Source organism: Pyxicephalus adspersus, chromosome 8, assembly GCF_032062135.1.
Source record: "Pyxicephalus adspersus chromosome 8, UCB_Pads_2.0, whole genome shotgun sequence".
NCBI lineage: Eukaryota > Metazoa > Chordata > Amphibia > Anura > Pyxicephalidae > Pyxicephalus > Pyxicephalus adspersus.
This window is the reverse complement of record NC_092865.1, coordinates 68,133,343-68,158,585: the sequence shown is the minus strand read 5'-3', so window position 1 is coordinate 68,158,585 and position 25,243 is coordinate 68,133,343. Positions and strand designations below refer to the sequence as shown.

The window sequence follows — 25,243 nt, the reverse complement described above, 5'->3', positions numbered from 1 at the left end:
TCCATGCACCCAGCTCTCTGTCTCCAACCAACTTTACACATTACATGCATGAAGTTTGTATATGATTGAATAAGTTGAATAGGGTGTATTTTGAACTATCAATCCTTTATAATACATATGTATTTTAGACACAACAAATTGAGGTCCACCCAACTTCACTAATAACAACTGAATAATTAAAAAAATACACCACATGTATAATGGCATACCAAGATGTACAGAATTGAATATAACACTAATTTAATTTATATTTATTTGAATGAAAATGACGCCATGAAAAGGGTACAGACAATAAACTAACATACAGTAACTCAGTACATATATCTAAAAACATTGAGGTCAAAATACGGTGTCTTATATATCAAATAATTGCATGTGGACTCCAGTTATTGATGAGTTTTACAGGAAATAAACATGAACGCATGATTCTGTTTTCCATAACCTGCACAAAGGGTTAAGGCAGAACTAAACTAACAACTAAATGTTACACTTACCTTTAATCCCACAGATCCCTCAATGGCGCTGGTCCCATGTTGTCCTGGGATTCCTCTCTGTTCCAGCATAGAGGAAGCGTTAGATGCCGCCATCTTCTGCCTTCTCCCCCAGTCTTCTTGCTACGCCACCCGATCTTGCACTGCACAGGTGTGAGATCGGGTGAAGGGGATGCATGTGTGAGATCCGCATTTCTTTCCCCTTGGTGACTTCCGAGACCGGGGCATCTGAAGAAGGAGCAGCCAGAGCCTCCTGGGATGCATGATGTAGGTATCCCGGGAGGCTCTGCACCACAGTTCTGCAAAAAATAAATAAAAAAGATGTTGCACTTAAAAAAACAAAAAAACTTTTTTACCTTATTTAGAAGCATTGTCTACCCTTCTATGTAAAGTAAAAATATTAGGTTTAGGTCCACTTTAAGAAATCATGGAGGATATATCAGTTTGTGTTTCTGTTTATGTATGATGGATTTCGTGGAGTTTTTGTCTACCAGAACAGTGTGATGTGTGCTTGATTTTTATTATCTAATACATTGTATGTTTATATCCATTGGGTTACATTCAGAAGAAAGATTCCTTGTACATCACAAATGTTCAGATGGTGTATTGTGACACCTTGGGGACAACTGAATGACTTACTGTGCTGCATATTGTCAGTTATGTTTTCCATTCAGCATTGGCAGACAGGTGGAGAATTATTAGACAAGTTTTAAAAAAAGAATGTGTCTGAAGTTCACCTGTAACTGTGCGGTAGGGAGTGGTGTCATTTAATTTTAATTGCTGGAGATCTGTGTGCGGCTGCAGTAGGAAGGTTCCTTACGTGCAGGATGTGAAAACTTGTTGGGTCTGATTCCACTGGCGTGTCGTGTTAACACATGTTCTGTGCAGAAATGAATGTGTTAAAACAACACCTTGCAGTTTGTATGGTGGGTTGCCATTCAGTTTCAGTAGTACCTTGGACTCACCTTGTCAATGCAATGCAGCACAACAAGCTTTTTAAGTTCAGTAGTTTAATGCAGGGTTCCCAACACCAGGCCTCGCCTGTGGTCCCGCCACAGCCATCCTTGTTGGCTGCAGTCTTTAGTGTAACATGAAGGATCCAGATTGGAACCCCTTCAGATTGGTTTAATGCACAGACACACACGAATATACTAACCCGCTTTTTTCCGTTTAAAGTGGAAATAAACCCAATTTACACTCGCCGGTCCCTGTTCTGTTGTGGACGCTGTCATCTCTTTCATTCTTTTCAATCTTCAGCCATCTTCGTTGGCTGGGTCAGGATGATTGCGCAGATCTTTTAGTCCCGGCACCTGCAGGGAAGCCAGGCTGTACCGGGTATACTGGTAGCCAACATTCATTTGCACATTCACAGATCAGTGATTTTGAAAGAACAAATACAACGATCAGTCAGGTACAATTGCCTATTGCAAAAAGGACATTGTCGGTCCCTTTCTGCATTAAAGTGGAACTAAACCCTGTGGCATCTACTTATGTCTCTCTCCCTGGGTGCCACCATCTTTCTTCCTTCTGCCCAGCAACAATCTTCGGCTGTTCATCCATCCCTAACACATGCAAGGGTAGCTGAGAATGCTAAGTTTCCCCGGCAGCCAAAGCTGACGCTGCGCATGCGCAGTTCAGCTTTTTCATATATTCCATTGCCTGCCCCTTTATGCAATAACCACCCACCTACGTTCAAGTCAGACTTTAGATCCAAAGTTCTTCCCTAACGTTCCTTTTTAAGTATAATTGAACAAAAAAAACTGTTACTTCTGAGTATGAGGGAACATGTGACTGGGTAATTGTGCCAGTGATTGGTCCAGTGTTGTCACATGGCGTTGGGAGCATGTCGATATAAACTTTTTTTACTAGAATGACTTGGTGCTTCTTCTTGCTCCAAATGAGCGTTGCCTGACTCTTCCCTGATTGCTCCTGTTTTCTGTGTTCTAGCTTTAGGATTTGTGAAACCCCCAGAGCAATCTTTCTGTATGTTCTGCATTCATTCAGTTTTGGGTAAACTCCAAGTTAGCTCGAATTAAGCAAGGGCTATCTGGGGTTCAGGCACCAGGCCAGCCGTACCACAAGCACAAGTGCAACCACATCCCACAACCTCCGTGCGGGTTAGCAGTTCGTTCCTTGCATGCTTTCTGTCCAGAGAACTTTTTTTTGCCCAGTAATTTCATCCCACAGTATTTTTAGAGGATTATAAAATCGTATAACCCAGACTGTTAGAATCCTATAAAAAAGAGTAAATGCAGCATGCATTATATTTGTTGCAGCCTATAGTTTTATTATCTTTCCATAAACCTTTAATTAAAAATTGCTTTTTGTTTAAATAAACTAATGTCTGTGAAGATTTCCTTTGATGCCTGATGACTAATATTACATCAGGATTTCTGTGTAGTCTTTTTACTCTGTGCCAGCTGGTCTGTGCCAAGGGATTATTCCTAAGTAGTTAATAATTTTATCGAGGAGGCGGCTCATGGCCGGTCCTTAAATGTGTGTTTATCTATAAAATTAAAATTCCATCTTTGTTAGCATTGATCAGGAAATACAGGCCGCGATTTCTTTTGAATAGTATATTTCCCATTTGTCTAGTAAGCACTGAGACTTTTTTTTTCTTGCATTGCTTTTTATCGCTATACAGTTCAACATGATTTACCTGGTTAAGACGTACGTAAACCCAACATTTTTACTTTACATAGAAGGGTTGACAACCCTTTCCAATTAAAGTCAAAATGTTGTTGTTTTTTTGAGTGCAACACCCTTTTCTTAAAGTGTTTAAAAGTTTAAAGTAAATTTTTCTTGTTTTAGTTTAGTTCTGCTTTAATTCTACTGTTTAAGGTCAATCTGAAGCCCTTGTCTTTCCTGTTGCTGAGAGTACTTAGAACTCAGAAAAAGTTTTAAACAATGCAGTATATGTGTAATTTAGATTCTTCAAAGTAGCTACTTTTTGCTTTGATGACAGCTTTGCACACTTCTGGCATTCTCTCAATCATGTTTGTGGGGCGGTCATCTGGAATGCAGTGTTCTCCCCAGCATTTTTTAGCCGAGCGCATCACCTGGCACTTTTCAGCAACCACCCGGTTGTTTTTGCGTTGTTACTGATGAGTTGGGTCTCAATACAGGGGCTGCCACCCGCCTACACTTTCTTCCCACCCAGTTTAAAAAAAATTCTGGGTTGAGCACTTGGAATGGTTTACCAACAGTCGTTATAGAGTTCTCTTCAAGGTGCTGAGCTGCTTTGCCCTTCACTCTGCTGTCCAACTCATCCCAAACCATCTCATTATTATTATTATTATTATACAGTATTTATATAGCTCCATCATATTACGCAGCGCTGTACATAGTCCATAGTCGTGTCACTAACTGTCCCTCAAAGGAGCTCACAATCTAATGTCCCTACCATAGTCATATGTCATTAATGTAGTCTAAGGTCAATTGTTAGGGAGAAGCCAATTAACCTAACTGCATGTTTTTTTTTTGGAATGTGGGAGGAAACCGGAGTACCTGGAGGAAACCCACGCAGACACGGGGAGAACCTGCAAACTCCATGCAGATAGTGTCCTGGCTGGGGATCGAACCTGGGACCTAGCGCTGCAAAGGCCGGAGTGCTAACCCCTGAGCCACTGGGTTTAGTTTTGAATCTAGGTAGGAATCTGGGATTCCTCTCCGTCCCAGTGCAGAGAAAGCGATGGGCGCCGCCATCTTCTGTCTTCTTTCTTCCTCACCTGATCTGGCACTGCGCAGGTGTGAGATCAGGTGATGTAGCTGCTATGAAGGGGGAAAAAAAAGAGACAATCTCGCTGTGCATGCATAAGATCGCCATCTCTTTCCTCTAGGAGGAAAAATGCCCCTTCTGCGCATGGCAGAGATCAGGACCAACTCTAAATAAGGTTATACAGAAATTGTGCAAATACATTTTATTTTGTTGCACAAACCCTAATACAAAATGTGCTTTTAAAAAACATTCAAAAGAATGGTAGGGTAATGTGGTAATTTTTTAAAATTGTTATTTTCCCTTTCTCCTTTACAGGACATCGACTAGACCTGAAGTTGCAAGCATAATTATGTTGAATAACGATGACAAGCCGTGCTCACAACGTGCTGTAGTACAAACACGAACAAATCAGCCTACAAGGGTTACCAGTATCATTTTTGCTGAAGATATACGTAAGTCATGTTAATTCTTTTCTAATGGGGATTCTTCCTTAAGAAATGCTGATGCACAGTTCTATAAATAAAAAACTGTCTGTCAGTCTGTATACTGGATGTATGTGCAAAGATCTGATGAGGTTTTGTGAAATGCAGCAGTTAATTATACTAAACTAAATTCTTATTGCAATAAAATACAAGAGTTTAGAAATCTAGACTATTAGAACTATATGTAATGGTTAACACGTATTATTGATCTGGTTTATGACTTCTCATTTCCTGAATGCTCCTGGAAGTGATGCAGCCCATACTATTAAAAAAGGAACAGGTAGCTGCCTTTCTGTGCCATGTACAAAAATTTATAGTAAACGGTGCCATTTGCATGGTGCACTTTTATTGTAGTTTTTATTTTTTAACCCTTATTTCTTCCCCAACACACAAGATCATAGTTTGTACTTGCTTTCAAAAGCACTATTTACAGACCATCACTGAGTAGCTGGTGCCTCTAAGTCTGTACTTTACTACTTTCTTCATGCTGTGCAGATAGCCCATTTGCAGTCTGACTTGCTGTTTTTTTTTCTTTTGAAACAAAGGGTCTGGTGCACATGTGTCACTGCTTCTTTATTTCTGAAGTTTTAGCCAGAGGCTATGCAAAGCTAGTCGTTAAGTATATAACTGTCGTCAGGGTGGGGGGTAGATAATGTGCACTTGTACTGTAGTTCTGGTATGAGGGTTTACCTGTTGTAAAAGAAGCAGGTGTATTTTTTTTTTTTTTTTTTTAGGTTGTAAGAAACATATTAACTTATCAGATCCAAGGTAGTAAAAGGTTAGAGGTCTAAAACACCTTTTAGATACTTCCCCTAGGTTTTTCTACATCCACACTTTAAAATGATGGCAGGTTAAACTTTCAACCTTTTTTCAGGCTTCATTCATATAGTGTTATTTGCAGCGATGGCATTGAAAACCTATTGTTACTGTATACACCTAACTATTATTTTGTCTAATGACCAGGTCATAGGAACGGAACCTAGTCATTAATTGAGGAATATTTGTTTTTGGCTTTGTATAGATGTTTCAAAGTATTTTATTAATACAGATGGTAGCACTATAAGTATAATAATCAGATGTAGTTTCTCTGCACGGATTTCTTTATTTGTCTGAATAGTATGATGATGTTTTCTAGACACTGGACAGGTTTTGCGGTGCGATGCAATTGTGGACATAATTAACGAGATTCAGATTGAATCGACTACAAGAGAACTTTATCTGGATGACTCCCCATTAAAGCTAATAATACAAGCTTTAGATGCTGAAGGTGAGAGCCTCCTTTTGTCTTAGGTATGTATGACTAGGAATCCTGTAATCGAACCTAATACACGTGTTCTCTTTAACTAGGTAACACTTTCAGCACTTTAGCTGGAATAGCCTTTGACTGGGCAGTAATAAAAGATACAGAAATGGATGGCTACACAGATTCACACAATACGTTAAGGTAAGAGAGAAATCTTGTTTATTCTACATTTGTTGCATGCAATCATACATTTTGCATGATCACATATTTTGAATCTTTTTGTGGCAATTCTCTCAGGTGTTTTCAGGCTGAGAGGCACATAGGTTTGACAACCCAAGGGCATCACTGTTTTTGTTTCTGTGTTTAATGCCTTTTCAGTTGTCATTAAACACATCCTGTAAGTCATGTAGTCAGTACTTTAGAGTTCCCTAGGAGGATAATTTCACAGATCATCGATCACCCATTGGGGATAAACATTTTCATTTTCTATCGGAAGTAAAGTGTTTTATCAAATGCAATATGATTCAAACAAATTCATGTTTTAACTTTTTTTTGTGGTTTACTTTGCTTCCTCTTTCATATGGCCACTGTTTCCTGTTCACATAATGCAGTAAACTGTTCGGCATATGGGTTGCTATGATTTTTTTTTTTTTGTAACTTGTGTGTTGTACATATTTAAGGCTGCTTCCATCTTTGTTTTTTGTAGAAAAATCAATAAAATTGGCATTTGACTAAAGTGAGTGGCTTCGATAGTACAAACAGCTAATGAGCCCTGTGCGGACTCTACATTTTTGTTGCTGCAAGGCATCTATCATGATACGTGAAAATCATGCAATAGTATAAGTGACAAACAACATTGTTTAGTGATCCACTGCCATACCGAGTCACTTATTGACTGATTGCTAAGGAGGACTGTTTTATGCAGTTCCACCTTCCCTCTCCATAGAACACATTGCACAGTAGCTGAAGAGAGTGAAGCAATAACTCATCAAACCCGAAACTACAAACATTATGTAGAACAATAATAATAATTACACAGCTATGATTTTTGCAGAAGTGCCTTTGAGTTGTGTTTGTTGGGTATTTTGTGTTCTGGACAGATTATATTTGCCTCCGTCTACTACAGGTAGTCCCCAGGTTAAGGAAGTCCGACATACAGACGACTCCTAGATACCAACAGGGCTTCCCTGCTCGCTTGTGTGCAGAGCTGAGGCTTTAGGGGGGGAAGGGGGCAGTTTGCATGACTTGCAGAAAAATCTTTTGCTAAACACAGCTGAGGTTGTGGGTGATCTCTTCTACAACCTCTTGTAACTCTTAAATGACCAAGACAAACTCTGCAGTTGTTTGTTTTTGCATATCAAAGCACAGCTTGCTTCAGAAGTTAATGAATGTCCATGCTCCATTTTTTTTTTTTTTTTTGCTTTGTTTGTGATTAATTCACAGTGAGGATTTTATACAGTAACTGACACCATGCTGCCTAATATGTTGACACAAACATATTAGGCAGCATGTACCTAAAAATAATGTACCTGTTCTGACTTACACATACTCCAGCCCTTATCTGTATGTAACCAGGGAACTACCTGTAGTGATTGACCCTGTCCAAACAATAATGTACAAGGAGATTGATGCAGAGCATTTTTGTCAAGCCTTTTGCTTTTTTTTTTTTTTGCTTTTTTTTGTTTGTTTTTTCTGCAACACATGTAAATAATGTTGGTTTGCAGGGAAAAATATATTTTCATTTTTATAACATGTTTTTTGTATTATATGATTTACTAAATTCTACTATAATTTACTGCATTTTAGAATTTTGAAGTATTTGGAGTCCACCTATGTACCGCCATCCTATATCACAGAAATGGAGAAAGTTGCAAAGCAAGGTGACACCATATTAGTGTCTGGGATGAAAACTGGCAGCTCAAAACTGCGAGCGAAAATGCTTGAACCTGTGTATGAGGTAATTCTATGGTGTAATATTTGTTACTTTTGTATCACAATTATTGGTTTCATGTAGACTTTCTGTAAAGAGATGAAACTGTCAAAGATCTATAACTCCTCTAGGAGAACAGATGGAATAGAGCTAGGATCCAAATATTCATTTTATTTGAGTGAGAACTATGATTCTGTTTTATTTCTATGCCTAGGCTTTAGGCCTTTGTTGCAATAGCTAGGAACCTTTTTTTTAACCTTTTATATTTCTGTTTTTTCTGACATTTAGTAGAAATACCATAGAGCATATGGCCACTATGCCTAATGGCTTACCCACCACCAGGTAACGCCCCCTGAAGTAAAATCCCTCTCCTCCGTATGCATTGTGGAGGAGAGGGATTTCCCTTCAGGGAGCCGTCTCTATTTACCGCTCCGGCGGAATATCAACACCGGCTGCGGTAAATAGGGGAGCAACAGCAAGCAGGTAGCTCCGGTAGTTCCTAACGCCCCCTGGCAGATCCGGAGCCGCGGGTTGCCAGCCGGGATTAGGCCAGATCGGCCAGGGGGTGTTAGGCCGGAACGAACTACCGGCTAGGCCGTATCTGGCCTAAAGCCCGCAGTGTGCCGACCCATGCCATAGAGTTAAGAAATTTATATCTTGTCACATACAAGTAAGCTTTTGCAGATTATTTTATATTTATTAGAAGATAAAAAAGTGTTAATATTAAATAAAATATTAAAAACAATAACATAAAAAAAAATAATAACATCTATATGGTGTCGTAATATTGTATAAACAATCCATACCTTGTTTCTGGTGCATTGAAAATGAATGCGAGTTGCTTTCATACATTTTTACCCTATTCACGGTAAAATATTTTTTTCCCACAATACTAGATGTTTTTAATTTCTGTTTTATCCACAGAATGTGAATCCAGCTGAGGTTCGATTACTTATTTTAGAGAACATCCTGCTTGATCCTGCGTATGACATTTATTTGCTTGTGGGATCATCTATAAAATACAAAGTGCAAAAAATCAAACAAGGAAAAATCACAGGTAACTTTTTATAGTTCCCTTGTCTTTGCACTGTTAATGCTCTAAAAAAAACAAAAAAAAAACATTTTTTTAGATAAAAGATTGGGATTTAATTTTGGCTATAACATGATTTTTCAGGCCATGTGCTCAATTAAAGACTACATTTTTTTTATTTTAAAGTCTATACTTATGAATATCTGATAGTTATCTATAACAGAATAAATAATAATAATCCAAGGCAGTATGACTGATATAAATGTGTGTATATGTATATATGTGTGTGTGTGTATATATGTGTATATATATATATATATATATATATATATATAAATATAAAAAGTATTCAAAAGAAAAAATAAAGGATAAATCAAAATTATGAATATAAAGAAAGAAAAAAAGGACGTATTAGTGGTTTTACAAAAAAGTTGACGGCAAGCCTTCATCTATGAATTCTCAGTCAGCTTGTCCTTTAATATTCATTATTTACAATCCATTTAAAAGCTGCCATTATGAAAGGTGGCATTATAAGGGCTTCTATAGTGAAATAATTTTTTAGTCTGCCTTATAACTTGCAGAATAGTTTATTGTAAGTAGGTATGTTCTAGTTCTGATCTTTCAGTTTAAGGTTTTCTTTTTCAGTGAGGAGTTAGCTTGCCTTTTTAAACTATATTGGAGGAATTAAAAAGTAATCTAATTGCTGTGACCAGCTAATTCTTGCTCAGGCTTTCTAAAAGATCTCCAAGGCTTATTCCAGAAACTCCTATTCTAATCTCTTTAACCATCTTTCCTATTTATTGCATCTTCCTAGATATACGGATGCCATCGGAACAATATGCATTTCAACTTCAGAACCATGTGCCTGCCCCAGGGGGCAATGAAGAAAAACCGGTGGCTAAACTTGACCAAAGTACATCAAAAGTGACAGCCGTGCAACAGGGTCAAACCAGCATAGTGCTTCTCCATAAGAATATCCTTACAAGATTTTTAGTGCATATGCATGCTCAGATTAGGATGTGGATATTGTCATTTAGGTGATACAGGGTTGCACTGACCACCTGCAGCAAGAATCTGCTCTTATTGTGGTTGGTTACAAGCAGTTTATGTTCATAGAATAAACATATTGCATTGTTTGGCACTTGGATTGAACACTCCAACTATTAACAGACAAAGAGCCCTGTGTGAATTTGCTGGCAATGTTTTGCCTGCCCAACTGGAAGCCAATCTGCTCTAAGTGTTTACAAGAGAGCTGATAATTTTTGTGGCCCGACTCCAGTGACTCTGCAAAACAAACATGACTGAGCTGTTCTGGCCAGATTTCCTTCCCAGTAAAGTACTGTATCTGTAAAAGCAGATTTATGTAACTTTGTTTTTGAATATATAACAAGCTTACAAGGGCATTTTTTACACAAGCTAAGCAGTGTTTAATTAATATTTTGTTCATAAGGTAAAATGTTTCTAACGCTTCAGACTGTCCATTGGCTTATATTTCCTTAAAGCTTTGTTTTAAATATCCGAATGCAAGGCGCTTCTCGTTTACCAAATGGCACAATATTTGTGGTGCAACCTGGATATTTAGGTAATTGTTGTTTTATAAAGTTTGAATACTTTGTTTAAATTATTGTTAGACTGTAATTATAAAGTACCAAAATATTATCGGGCCCTGTACATTAAATAGGGGTTTTTAGCTCCAGGCCTTCCAGGGAAAACATAGGAGCTGGGTCTGCTTTTGAGCTAGTAGAGTCAGTGGATAGTTTACGTAAGAGGACTGGAGCCAAGAATGCAGCAGGCACCAGGAAATATACCTTTTCTTATAGCAACACATCCCAGATAGGGGTTGCCATTTAGGTTTCCTAAATCGGTGGTCACCAACCCTTTCAGACTTATGGACCATTAAATGCACGTATTCCGGACCGTGCATGCACGGGGAGCCGTGTGTCACTCAAGGGGGAAGAAACTTCCCCCAAAGTGACATCGTAATGCCAGAACCCACCCACTCTCCTATCGCAGGTCTGAGCCTCTCCAAATACACAACCCGCCCACCACCCTGAACCTACAATCTGTACAGGAACATATGCGAGTCTGGCTGGTGAGCCCCCAGCGGGGTCCTTCTCCCGCACACTGGCCAGAACTGCAGACCACAGATTGGCGACCACTGTCCTAAGTACATGTGAGGCAATTAATTTTTTTGCTTCATATGTTCAGTAATTTTTTAAAATATATTAGACAATTGTTGTCAGTAATGTTCTATCATTGTTCCTATAAACAGTGTTCTCCCCAGACCCTTTTAGCTGGGTGTATCACCCGGCATTTTTCAGTGACCACCTGGCAGTTTTTGGGTGGTTTTTGACAACTTGGGTCTCAATACAGGGGCTGCCACCCTCCTACAGCTTCTTCCCACCCAGCCTAAAGAAATTTCTGGGGAGAATTTTGTATAAATATTGAAAAGTGGGCTTTTGTTAAACTGAGTGTATGTCCATTTGTTTGTTTGTTTTTGACAGTAGGTAGGGGTGAGAACTTTTTCCACTCTGAGAAAATAGTGACATTAGAGCACTGGATAGCATAGGACATGTTCTATTTTAACTGCAAATGAAATGAGTATACACTTAACCTGTTGGGTGGAAAGCAATAGTCAGGGTGACCCCATTTTCACTATGTTTTTCTATTTTATGGGTAACAGGGCTAGCAAGTTCAGAAATAGCATTTAGGGCTGCAGAGGCAAAGTCATAATATGGCTTATTGAGCCCTGTGAGATCAAAGAAATCAAGATCATTGAAGTGGGTAGAAAAGGTGTTACAGGGTATAAAAAAAAAAAAAAAAACAGGTTACAGGACACTGGTTTATACTTTAGTGATCCTATCTATACCTCTAACAAAGCTGAGGGGCAAATCTGGTTAATTGTAGGATTAACTTTATGTTTTTGCTTTGCTATTTCTTTCTTCATGTTTTGTTTTTTATCCGGAGTATTTTTTATTGAATGTTAAAGGATTTTCTGTATACCCTGGAGATCAATGGGTTCTTGAAACTGGAAGATACTATCAAATAACCATTGATGTGTACGACAAATCCAGCAACAAGGTCTATTTATCTGAGGTGAGTAGGTGAAAAATATTTTTTATCTGATGCCTTTCCTTAGTGCTTTCATTTATATATTGGTTTACATTATTTTGAAACTTTTAACCTATACTCTTCTTGTACTCTCTTAAGCTATAAGATAGAATAACAATAATAATCAAGTCATCTGAGATCTGGTACCACACCCCTATTAACATATATTCCATTTTTTTCCAGACAAAGGCATGACCTCTTCAGAAGAGATTAGTTGCTTGCAATGATGATTGACAGTCATACATTGCCCATGTACATTTTATCTTGTTGATAATGTTTATGGTCTTTCAATAAATGTATTTGATTTCAGAATATACGTATTGAGGCGCAGATACCTAACGAATACTTTGAGGTGCTAGAAAGTTCATTGAATGGGTCGTACCATTATGTGAAGACATTGAAAAGTGGTCAGACAATAATTGACGCAGCTTTAAGGTGTATGGTAGATGAAGTAAGTATACCTAGTTGTCTGTTCCATTGTTTGTTTTGTAAAGTGAAGTTTTAGGTAATATGCTTTAACACTTATGGTTCTATAAAAAATATTGTATTTTAAGGTCTGCCAAAAGTGATTTGTAATTAATATTAATAATAAACAGTAACTTATATACAGCCAACATCATACACAGCACTGTATATTAAATAGGGGTTGCAAATGAGACCGTGACATAGGAAGAGGAGAGGATCCTGCCCCGAAGAGCTTACAATCTAAGAGGTGGGGAAGCAGCGCAGAATAGCAGGGGGGATATGGAACAGTAAGTAAGTAGTGAGGCTTTTAGGAGATAGAAAGAGATGGGTAGGCAAGTTTCAGTATTTCTACTTTTTTGTGAGTCTGCTGTACAGAAACTCTAAAAGACTGACACCAGGTGCATTTGCATGTAGAAAATTAAATGTATTGATGTATCATTTTACTCAGAGCTTTGCTTGAATTCAGCTGTAGAATAACAAGACTGAATAAGGCAAAGTCTTGTTTAAGATGCTACCATAGCTAAAGCCTGATCTAAGAATGTCACTTTTATACTTTTTTGGCAACACATTCTCAAAACTTGCCTTGGGAATTATATTGTATCATACATTGAGTAATTTTCCAACACTTTTATCTAAAACTTAAATGGTGTGTTTGGTTTTCTTCCAACAGAAGGTATTTAATTTGCATAACCTTCATATTTTTTTTTTTGCAGGATGGAGGTGTTCATGTGCTTGCAAGTCCAGTCAGGAACCAGCAAGAGGTGGAAATCTATAACCCGATTACACTATCACCCAAAATTCTTACTTTTCCCTGGCAGCCCAAGCCAGGAGCTTATCAGTACACTATACAGGTAATATAAGTGCTCTTTAGTAAAGTCTAAGTTTTATCAGCAATTTTGTTTGTATAGCAAAATATAGATACATTTTTCATGTTATCAAAAATAATGTCAGTGCCTGTTCACACCTGAGCGCACTCACAAGCAATATCACAACACAAGGTAATGCATGTTAAGTGCAGTGTGATGTCATTCATTGTCAGTGGGATCCCAGCTTATTAACTCAACATAGATGCATTGCAGCACACACAACACATAGTATTGCACTAAAGTATCTTGTGTATCACTGCACTGGATGTGTCTGTTTTGGTTAGCAGCTTATAAAATGTAAACCTAAAACGAATGAATGGCCAAATGTGATTGGTTCTGAAGTATAGTATGCCTATGATTTTAGAGGCTTTATATGTAGCACTCTATGTGCAGATATATTTGTGCAGGGCTTTGGTTCAGGTAATTTATTCTGACTTCAGTTGCAGTTGGTGGATAAAAAGCATTTTACAAGATCTAGTATTCTTACTATTATGACTCCAAATATATCTAAAATTGTGTATTTAAGGTACAAGGTGGAAGTGGTAATTTCACCTGGTCCTCATCAAATACTGCTGTGGCTACAATAACTGTCAAAGGGTTGATGAAAACTGGAGATGACATCGGTGTTAGTGTTATACGAGCTCGTGATGTGCAAAATTCTTTACATTTTGGAGAGATGAAGGTGAGTCAGTAATTAAATACTGAAATGTAATACTCAGCCCTTTACTTTATTAGATTGTAGTTTTGTTGCTATGCATATTTATATCCAGTTTATTAATGATTAGCCTTATCTTTTGGTACAAGGCCTTTTGTGTATTGACAGGAATCTGTGCCATTTATTTGTGCTATGAGGGTAAAGATCATCATAGAATGTTTTTTCTTTTTTTTTTTACACACTATTTATATAGCACCGACATATTACGCAGCACTGAACAAAGTCCATAGTCATATCACTAACTATCCTGCAAAGGGACTCACAATGGGAGGCAATATACACAAACATGGGGAAACCTGCAAACTCCATGCAGGTAGTGTACTGATTCTAACCTGAGACCCAGCGCTGCAAAGGCCAGAGTGCTAACTACTGAGCCACCATGCAAATATTTGAGAGTTGTTCACTTTGGTTTAGCCTTAATAAATTACAAAACATAGCTCAACCTTAGTGAACCACTTCTTCAAGACCATTGGATTTGATAGACAAGTAGGTTACATGTTTTGAGCTTTAACATGTTATTGTTCCTCCACAAGAAGGCACCTGAGGTATTGTGTTTAGTACCTGCCAATATCATACAAGTGTTTGGTAAAAGTGTGTATCGTGCTCCTACTACTATGTCTAGGTGAATTTGAGAAAAACCTGGCATCAGAAAAACCTCTGGCTTCTTTCTGCAAGTTCGTGGCTGTATCTTGCTGTAGTATTTTGAATCACAGAAATGAAAATGTACACAGACATTGATGTTAGCCGTATCCTTTCTCTTTATTAACATCAGGGTAAAATGACTACATCTCTTTCTAGGCCCTCTCCCTGACCCATAAACATTTACCTTAGTATCGCTCCCCCACTGCTCCTTCCTTTTTTTTGTAGCCATCACAATTGGGTCTGAATATGGGGCCTTGTGTAATCTCCTACTATTAAGGGTACCATAAGTATTATGTGCCTAAGTACTCAACAGACAGGTCTAAAGTCTCCTAAAAGGGAGGTGACCTCTTCACCCTGGTAAAGCTATAACCTTATCCAACATTATTTTTGTGTTGGCTACAACTGAGGGGATGATAGGGCAGCAATACAATGGTAACTATGTAGCTGAACAAGAATTGTTTTATTTATCTCTGTTTGACAGTTACCTTGTGTTTTAAGCAACAGTGAGCCTAACATTTCTATTTTTTTATTTAAATATTTGATTTTAGGTGTTTGTTATTGAGCCCACTGGTATGGAATTCACTCCTTGTCAAGTTGAAGCCCGTATAGGAAACAAGTTAGAACTGCCATTAAGGATATTTGGTCTCCTCAATGATGAGGTAGTGTCATTGAGTGACTGCTCGCACTTTGATTTGGCTGTGGAAATGGAGACTCCTGAAATTTTCAAAATACTGCCAGGTAAGCCCTCTCCTCACTGTTGATTTGCTGAGTTCTGTTGTTTATTTTTGTTTTTCTGTGTATGTAGTTTACATCAGTGGTCCCCAACCTTTTGCAGGTTGTGGAGCACTAAATGCATGGTCGCTTTCTCCAGAGTGACGTCATGATGCCAGAACCTGCCCACTCTCTCATCACAGGTCTGATCCTGCAATGGGAGAGTGGATGGGTTATGTTCAGATGTGCCCCCCCCAAGCGGGGTCCTTCACCTGACCCCGCTGGTGAGTGCACCGGCCTGAACCGCAGCTCGCCTGTCAGACGGACTGGGTTGGGGACGTCTGGTTTACATGACTGGAAATCTATGGAATTGTGAAACTGTGATGGGCCTTTCCTTGATTGCAGTATAATGCATATGTGACTAGCAAAGTAGCAACACTAATATTATATTGTTCTTAAAATGGACACTATTCAACTAGGAATATGGGAGTTTTGTTTGAAGGTCCTTGATCCAGATCAAACAGAAGATGCTGGCTTGGTGCGTGCACTTCAAAATGTGTAAAAAGTCAGCAAACCATTGTTCATATTAATTTCCTGACAGGATTCTTTTAAAAACGCAAATTTTTTTTTGATCAGTATTGTTTCTCATTTTGTTAATATTTATTCTCCTTTCATTGGATTTCTAGATAGACTCAATCCAAGTGTTGATTACTGTAGTGGCATTACTGTACAAGGAATGACTGCAGGGTACACAACAGTATTAGTCAGCTACACACATGGTCATATACACCTAAAAGCCAAAATAGTTATTGCTGCATATTTACCTCTAAAGGTAAGTGTAATGAAGAAAAGACTTATTGTTTTTTATAAAGCCTGCTCCACATTTGTTTCTAGTTGGGTGTAAGATTTACTATGAAAGGGATATATTGCAAACACCCAGCATTTAACTGTTTTATAAAAAAAAAATATTTTAAATTAGCCAGAGGTAATAAACACTTAGAAAAATATAGAATAAAAAAAAGTAAAAAAATAGACCTAGATATCTGGAAATCAAACTTCTTGTTTCCGGAAATCTGACACCTCTTGGCAGAATCAGGGCATTTTATCAAAGCCTCAACCATGTTACTTGCTGACTAAAAATATCAAATATGCGTCTTCTGTTCTAGGTGTATCCTCTTCATCCAGGGACGATATCCATCATGGTTTATGATCTTTGTCTGCCTTTTCCAGCACCGGCTATAGTCCATGTACATGTATCTGATATTCTGCAGGTGGAAGTCAGAATGGTGGATAAGGTAAAAAAAAAATATTTCTATCCCAGACCTGTTTTATAGGATTTTAATTTCTAACCTTGTGATACAGGTACATATTTGTCTCATAACTATATTTTATTTGATTTGCAAATCATGCAAATTTGCACCTTATGATTTATTGCTTATATGTAATGCAAATTATACCTTTTTACCGTGCCTGCATTTGCTTTCATTTTAGTATATGACAAACTAAATAGCACAGTTGCGTGCCAAACTTAATTAGAGTAGATCTTGCTCTTATTAGGTACTGTAATGCACTAACATTTAAAATATGTTAAAAAATTGCAGGTACCTAAAATATTGCTAGTGAAGGTTAAACTGATCACACTTAACATCATATTGTTACATAAAGCTTGATTTGCTTAAGCTCTCCAATACTGGTAGAAAATAAACTTTCATGGTTGAACCTGGGTGATACAGCAAACTTGGTATGGGTTTCTATAAAGTAATTTGTTATTGGCAAATGTTTTCATTCCTGGACCAGATCCATTCCAGGTTTGCTAGATAACCTATGCTCACCTATTTATAGTGTATCTTCTCCAGTCTTCGAAAGCTTTATTAAATCTGGCCCATAGTGTTTATTCAGCACAGTAAATTATTACAAAATACTAATGCTCAATCATTAGATAAGACAATAAATAATGTACTGTATTTCCCCAAGTAAGCACAAATCCCATACATTTATTAGTACTCTAATAGTATGATCAGAACTATCAGCCTGGAAATTACTCAGTTTATAACAACATAGAAGCTTATTTTATTAACCCACAGGTATTCCTGACCCAACTTATTGGGTTATTTATTGGCTTTATTTATTTATTTGGGAATTGCTATGACTCTGTCACTTAAGCCAAGTATTACTTTAGCAGTCAGTGGTTATAGGCACACTGTGAATTTATGCTAGTTAAAAAAAAAAAAATTCTCCATATCGAATGGCTGTGCGCCTTTAGAAGACCATTCCAAACTAGAGATCATGTCGCTCTAATATTGTAATTCATTTTTTGAAGGGAAGGGTAAAAGTAAAGCTGCATACACACGTCAGATTTTTCTCGCCCGATAATCGGCATCGGGTGGAAATCTGGCGTGTGTACAGTCGGTGTCGTCCATCGTCCGAACGACCGTCCTGGCGGATCCACGGACGATGAACGACGACCGATCCTAAAGCAAGGGAAGGGGGGGAGCGCGCAGCAGGTTGCCGCTCCATCGCTCTCCCCCTCTCCATAGAGCAGAACGGTGCTGTATGTACAGCACCGTTCATGCATCGTGTAGTCCTTTGTCGTTGGAAAGGATCGTGAAAATTGCATGTGTGTACGCGACTTGAGGTATAAAAGTTGTAGTTAAACAGCTGTTTTTGTTTCTTTACAGGTTGAAATTGGAAAGTCAGTAAAAGCTTATGTAAGGGTACTGGATTCTTCCAAAAAACCATTTCATGTTAAATATTTTGTCTATATGAATTTGGATCTTGGATCTTCATCACACATTGTGTCAGTTAGGTGAGTTGATATACTTTTTATATGTTTATAATTTATGTAGTGTGAACATAGACATTAAATGTTAATTTTATCTTACAGAACTCTAAATGAGAAGGTTGATGAATTTACAGCTGTCTTTGCTGTCCATGGTTTGGCTTTAGGACAGACAAGTCTCACTGCATCTGTCACAGACAAAGCTGGTATAAGAATTGATTCTTCACCAAGATCACTTGAGGTAAGTTAAAGTTTTACCCAGCAGTGAATCACAAAGGGGCACCACCTTACACTTTATTATTATTAATATTACTATTATTAAACAGGATTTATATAGTGCTGTACAATATATAGGGGTTGCAAATGACAGACATATACAGACAGAGACACAGGAGGAGAGGACCCTGCTCCTTACAATCTAGGAGACTTTATTTTACAGTTGACATTTTCACAGTGTGGAGTCATAAAACTTTTTTTATAGGTAATAAATATACATACTTGTGTTATTTTTAGGTATATAATAATCCTGATCTCTTTGTCCTTTTAAGTACTTATTTTAGCCATTTTGTGACCACATTTAGTCATATGTCTGTAAGACAGTCTAAGGTCAGTCTGGTGCGAAACCAATTAATCTTACTGCATGTTTTTTGGGATGTGGGAGGAAAATTGAGTACCGTAGGAAACCCATAATAAAACAGTATATATATATATATATATATATATATATATATATATATATGTATATTAGAAAAAAAATTGAGACATAGTTCAGCAAAATTAGATTTATGCCAGCCATCCTTAATAATTATAAGTTTAGGAGAGTAGTAAATGCAGTGGGTTCAATACATTGGCTATAATCACTAATGTTCTGCTATTATTTCTTACTGTTCGACAGGTGTTCCCCCCTTTCCGACTCCTTCCTCGGAGGCTTACACTTCTTATTGGTGCTTCAATGCAGGTGAGCATTATTTACTGTTAGACAATACATATTATATGCATTTCAGCTTAATACATAGTACAAAAAGCTAATTCCAGGGTGCCCCTAACAACCATAACCATATCAAGCTGTCTAATTATGAATATTGTGTCTATCTGTGTGACAGAATTATTTGTACTGTGGGATTTATTGAGAACATTTGTCTGATTTACAAAAATGGGACTAATTAAAGTTGTGCAAAGAAAAAAGGCAAATCCGAGGCATTACTATTTCTATAGAAAAGAGAAATTGGAGTGGTCATCAGTGCCTTTTTGCTTCAGGTTTTAGACATAGCTGTTCGTATTTGAATTTTAGGAAGTGATATAACGTGTATATGTTTATTTTCATACTGCACTGCCACAATACTTTATAGGTTTAAAAAGTAATGTTCACATCACTGTGTTTTGGACATACACATGTCGCATAGATGTTGATTAGCCAATTAAAAAGTTTTGGGTGAATACAGTAGGGGCACTTACAGCACACCACATAGCAGAGAGAGAACACATAAACTATGTATTAGTATACATGAATCCAGAATCCAAATTACTGCAAAGGGCCCACAGTGCTAACCTAGAAATGCTAAGATAAGGAGGATGTAGTCTCTGAATAATGTTCCTGTGCTGCTAGTGTTATGTTGTTTTGCTTTTTTTTTTTTTTTTTTTTTTTTTTTTTTTTTTTTTTAGGTGTTATTGATTTAATAAATCTTTATGGTATACTATATTTTCCTTTATCTTTTTTAGATAACATCAGAAGGTGGCCCACATCCACAATCAAACATCATGTTTACCATCCCGAATGAGAAAGTTGCATCTGTGAGCACTAATGGTCTTGTAAAAGGTGAAGCAGTCGGCAATGTTTCGGTGACTGGAGCTATACTGACTATTGATGCAGAATCTGGAAAAATGGCTATTGTGGCTGAGGTATTAAGTTGTTGTTAATCATTTTGATATTTTGTATACTTCTGTATAAAAAATCATATCATGAGAAATATTAAATTGGAATTTGGGGTGATTATTAAGATCAGGCAAATGATGTGTCAAGGCAACAAATTCATAGTGAAAAGTTTGAAGCAGTACAATGATAGATTATTTTTCTTTTAGGCTAAATGTGCCAAGAAGAGTGTTATATTGACCAATTTCCTATATTTCAGGATAAGGTGGAGGTTGAAGTAATCCAACTGAAAGCTGTTCGAATTCACGCACCAATCACAAGAATGAAAGGTGGAACACAGGTGAGTCATTGCAGAGTTTTTTTTGACTGGCACTATAGATAAGATTGATGGCCTGTAATTTTTTTCTTTTCATTAAATTTCATTTAAAAAGCCACTCAGTGAACTTTCAAAATACTAAGGGCATATTCAGACCCGTGTAAAAACAGACTTTTTGTAGCTTTTTTAATGCTATAAAATGTCTTTAAAAAATAGGTAACATTAAAGTCCATTCATTGTGCAGGTGACAGGAGGCGGCGGCATTATCTTGCAGTGTTCCAGAAGCTCCTTGCTTCTGTGGGCAGCTGCTGCCTCTACAGACTTCAATGGAAAGAGATTACAACTGCCTAAAAATGTCTGGACAGGTGTTTTTAGAGCTGTTTTCAGTCATTTTTGATGCCTGCAAAGTGCCCCCTAGTGCTCAGGACAGGAAGTAATCCTAGGTGACAACAATGACTGCACCCCTGGACACAGCAGAACTCATTAACTTAATCCTTTCCACCCAGAGGAGTGAGACAAATCTTGACACTTCATATGCAAAGATGGGTATTATGGAACTTTTTTCCCAACAGAGAAGAAAGATGGAAGCATGGTGTCACACAAAAGGGTGTGCGGGTCTTCATGACAATGGGGGGGACAAAGCGCAGCCTGATGCGCCCAGGCTTGATAGCCATCTTGATAGCCCAGATGAGGAACAAAGAGCAGCCAGGTGCTTTGGGTGTTATATTTGGTGCAAAGGGCAGCCTGGTGCATAGCTAGCACAGATGTGGTTTGAAAGGCAGCAAGGTGCATTGGCACATAAAAGTCCTTAAAATAATTAGACACCACAAGCTTCTGTTTTTCTCTGGCTTAATTGTCTTTTGATACCCCATTTTTTTCTTTTTGTGACTTACAGTAGTTTAGCCATTAAGTAAGGTAAGGACAGACCCCAGCAGTAAAATAAAACTAAATCAAAGAAAGACACATAATTAAGTGATTTGACTTTAAATGTCGACATTTTAAATTCATATAGTAGGTATTTACTGTTGCTTGCTTTTTTTTTTTTCTTTTTTTTTTTAATTTTTTTTTGTTGAGTTACATCAGTATTCAGGAATAACAAAACAAATACATTACCAACAAAATGGCAAAGGTTTTACAGGCTGAGCAAACAATTTGATAGTGTGCACAAATACCCAAAATTGACAGCTGAACACATTTATATCCAACTAAGTGAAACAATAAAAAGAACTTTGAGTACAATAACAGTGTCAAACTATTGTTTGCCAGCAGTGTGAAGTGTCTCTGATTAGGAGTGGTTTAGTAAAGTAGGTAGGTAGGTAGGGGGAAGAAAGATTTTGCCCTGATGATGGTGGATCTGGAGGTTGGTGGGAAATTTGGTTTGTAGCACTCTATGTAAGGAGATTAATTGGGGGGTCACCTAATATTCTGGTAAGGTTCCAGGTAGTTTGGTTGAAACAGTTGTAGAGTTGAGTCTTAGTGACTGCTTTTAAGGTTACAATAAAACTCTCCCAAGTTTTGAAAAATAGTGATTTTTTTTTTTTTTTGTGAATTTTTTTTGGAGTTGGAGGCCTCAACCTATTTCATTTTGAACAAATGCTGGAGGTGGGGTCAGCGGATATCCAGCAGTGGAGAATAGATTTCCTTCCTACTGCAAATAAAAGGAGTAACAATAATTTAGTACCACAGGAGTAGAAAGTACCGTCTCCGCCTACCATACCAAATAATAAAATAGGGCAGATAGCTGACCAGCTGCATTTGGATGTAGCGGCAATTTGTCTCCAGAAACGTTTATTAGGGGGCAGTCCCAAAAATTGTGAAAAAGATCTGCTTGAGCTGCACCACATTTGTTACTATTTTTTTATTTAAAGGTTTGTTTAAAAATGTAAACTCTTTTTAGTGTTGTCCATCTGTGAACTTTAAATGGCTTTTATGAACCTTTAGATAATCATTTTCAAACATGTTATTTTCCAACAGATGCCAGTTTATGTAATGGGAATATCTAGCAACCAAACACCTTTCTCATTTGGTAATGCTGTTCCTGGGCTTGTATTCCAATGGTCTGTAGTAAAACGGGATATCATAGAAGTGAAGAGCCGACACGATGAGGTAAGGTTCTACTATTATCTTGCTCTAAAAAAAAAAAAAAAAAGACCTTCAAAGACCTAGCGTGATTTCTTAACAACAGTCCTAATAACCCAGTATAAAAAAAGAACTCTTTGGAAATGGCTGAGTAGGCAACATTGGGATAAGATATTAAGATTTATAGCTAAAACTGTAGGTTGATAATGCAAGGTGAAATCCAATTACTTTGTTCCATTTTGCACGGATTAAATTCGGAAAATTACCATATTATAAATAAAGCCTGTTCACTAAATGCTCCCAGTACTCTGATGTTGCTACTTTTTTCTGTAACTGTTACTATAGATGGAACTAAATGTGCCATCTTGTCATTTTGAACCCTTAGGGAAAAGATACTACGAATTTGTAAAGGCAGAGAATAACTAAACTCTTGTTTTATAATGCAATTCAAACTTAAACTTTGATCTACTTTAAACTAAGTTTGATCAGTGAAAACTAATTAAAATTATTTAAATACAAATCTTCTTTTAATAATAGACCTTCTACCTTGAGAGTCTCTCTGTTTATCATCCCGTCACATTTAAGGGACAAAAAAAACCCATTAACTCAATGGCCCCAATTATTGTATTTTTTTTATATTTAGCAGAGCAGTAAAGTCTAATGCCAAAAGTTTTTAATTTTATTGCAGCTTGTAGTCAATAACTTAATCAGTATATTTTTGAAAAATAAGCAAAATTCAATAAACACCCATAGCTCTGCTCATTTTAGAAGACAGTATGATGTACTTAACATAGCATCTGGGTATGTAGTGGCATGTGGTACACACAAAGTGAATTTTTTTTTGCACACACGCGCACTCGGCAATAAAAAATGAAAGTTAAATGAACGTTTTTATCTGCTTGGATCTTTAATTGTATCCTAGCTTGCTGTGTTTTAAATGTATTTTTATTTTGTGCACATTAACACAGACAATCTGCTGTTTGATTACAGTTATAAAGTTCAAAAAGTCATCCTTTGTTGGTCTCTCATCACAGGTGTCTGTTGAACTTCCTGGACAGTACAACTTTGCAATGAATGTTTATGCCAAAATGAAAGGAAAAACTGGACTCAAAGTGACTGTTCGAGTCACTGAGCCCCTGGCAAAGCAGTTCTATGGCCAGGCACATGAACTGTCTGATGAGATTCAGATTGAGGTATATTTGCATCATTTTACCTTCAACTGTTTGATAGAAAAATGTTTATTAACCAATGTTAATTGTGCTTAAACAGTGTCCTAAAAATCTGCCTATGCTCTCTAATATCTCTTGAAAATGGCTTTTCCTGAAAGTGGTTCACATACACACAGCCCTATAGCTACATTGTGCAATCGAAGACACTGCAGCCTGTGACTACTAGGTGTTCGTATTAACATTTATTGAATGCATTGCTGTTCAGTACTATTTTTGTGTCCTAAATCCAACCCATGGGTTATTAAATATTGCAGCAGTTTGAGTATCCTTTAAGTACCTGACATAATGCAGAAACTCCGCTTTAAATTCCACTGTCTCTTTATTAGTATCAGATTAGTAATACTTGCATGCCAGTAGCACCTTTGCACATGAAGTTTTTAAAACCATGAAAGTTCAAAGAAATGTTTAAGAATTCATTATTTGTCAAAACATTTTTGTTTCAAATCTCTTTTCTATTTCTAATCTATTTTGTAAGGTTGGTATATGTGGTATATTGCAATTTACTTTAGTATTTCTTTTATTCTTAAATGACTGTAGGGGGTGCATACTTTTAAAAATACAAATTATACATTACATATATGTATATATTGTAATATGCATTTAATCTATTTCATTGTTGGATGATTTTAAGATATTATTATGTATTCATTTTTTATGCTCAACTTTGCAAGGAAATTATATATTTCAGGTGTTTGAAAGATTTCATTTAATAAGCCCCGATGTGGAGGCTGAGCAGATATTGATGTCCCCTAACGCAAAGCTGAGGCTGCAGACTAATAGGTAATAGAACTACTAATCCTGAATTTTTTTTTTTTCAACGTTATTACTTTTGGCACAAATATACTTTTTGAGTGTACCTCACTTTGGACCATATTGGCACCTGTTCTTTAAGACAGCCTGTTCTCCAAATCAAAGGATTGGTGCTAGGTGAATACATAACTTTAAATTTATAATGCAACAATCCCCTCAGCAACATATATACTTATTTTCAGTATCCCCATTCCCTCGACAGTTGTTAATTCTGGCTTTATTAGACGACATTATTAGTATTCAATACCAATATTGCCAAATATAGTAATTGTGAAGATTCCTCATTCAGAGCTACTTTTTGAAGGGTTACTAACAAACTATCCCAAAGTACTGGTTTTCCTTGCATTCTACATCATGTAACCCAGCTTGAGAATAGTAGTAATTCATTGGTCTGGGGTAGGTACACATGGTGTCCTGTTAACCACTTACTATGGTCGCTTGGAAATTAGGATTTGTCCTGAATTATACTTTATCTTTAATGATTTTTGGAATTGGATAAAATGTATGTCAGGATTTTTACTCTGTTCATGAATATATTTTACAGTACCCTGTACAGCTTTTTTCCCCATGTGTGTCATTATGCTTAGCAGTAATAGTACCGTATTTTTCGCCGTATAAGACGCTCCGGAATATAAGACGCATCCAATTTTAAAGGAGGAAAATCTAGAAAAAAAGATTCTGAAAGATTATTCCCCTTCTGATCACTCATGTGCCATTCATACCGGTATTCCCCTTCTGATCACTCATGTGCCATTC

At 37.1% G+C, this 25,243-nt stretch overlaps 1 protein-coding gene across 1 annotated transcript in view; it reads left to right on the top strand.

Moving 5' to 3' along the window:
* Positions 1-577: 577 nt before the first annotated feature.
* Positions 578-25,243, top strand: part of NUP210 (nucleoporin 210) — a 39,824-nt gene continuing 15,158 nt past the window's right edge. The window contains exons 1-24 of the mRNA XM_072421233.1: positions 578-642; positions 4,525-4,661; positions 5,827-5,958; positions 6,039-6,135; positions 7,741-7,891; positions 8,789-8,921; positions 9,709-9,873; positions 10,414-10,476; positions 11,884-11,990; positions 12,316-12,456; positions 13,184-13,321; positions 13,863-14,018; positions 15,242-15,431; positions 16,091-16,242; positions 16,571-16,699; positions 18,083-18,210; positions 18,289-18,424; positions 19,079-19,141; positions 19,903-20,082; positions 20,313-20,393; positions 22,344-22,475; positions 23,483-23,641; positions 24,366-24,457; positions 24,570-24,604. Coding sequence (XP_072277334.1) covers positions 578-642; positions 4,525-4,661; positions 5,827-5,958; positions 6,039-6,135; positions 7,741-7,891; positions 8,789-8,921; positions 9,709-9,873; positions 10,414-10,476; positions 11,884-11,990; positions 12,316-12,456; positions 13,184-13,321; positions 13,863-14,018; positions 15,242-15,431; positions 16,091-16,242; positions 16,571-16,699; positions 18,083-18,210; positions 18,289-18,424; positions 19,079-19,141; positions 19,903-20,082; positions 20,313-20,393; positions 22,344-22,475; positions 23,483-23,641; positions 24,366-24,457; positions 24,570-24,604 — 2,962 coding nt within the window. The remainder of the gene's footprint in view (positions 643-4,524; positions 4,662-5,826; positions 5,959-6,038; positions 6,136-7,740; positions 7,892-8,788; positions 8,922-9,708; positions 9,874-10,413; positions 10,477-11,883; positions 11,991-12,315; positions 12,457-13,183; positions 13,322-13,862; positions 14,019-15,241; positions 15,432-16,090; positions 16,243-16,570; positions 16,700-18,082; positions 18,211-18,288; positions 18,425-19,078; positions 19,142-19,902; positions 20,083-20,312; positions 20,394-22,343; positions 22,476-23,482; positions 23,642-24,365; positions 24,458-24,569; positions 24,605-25,243) is intronic.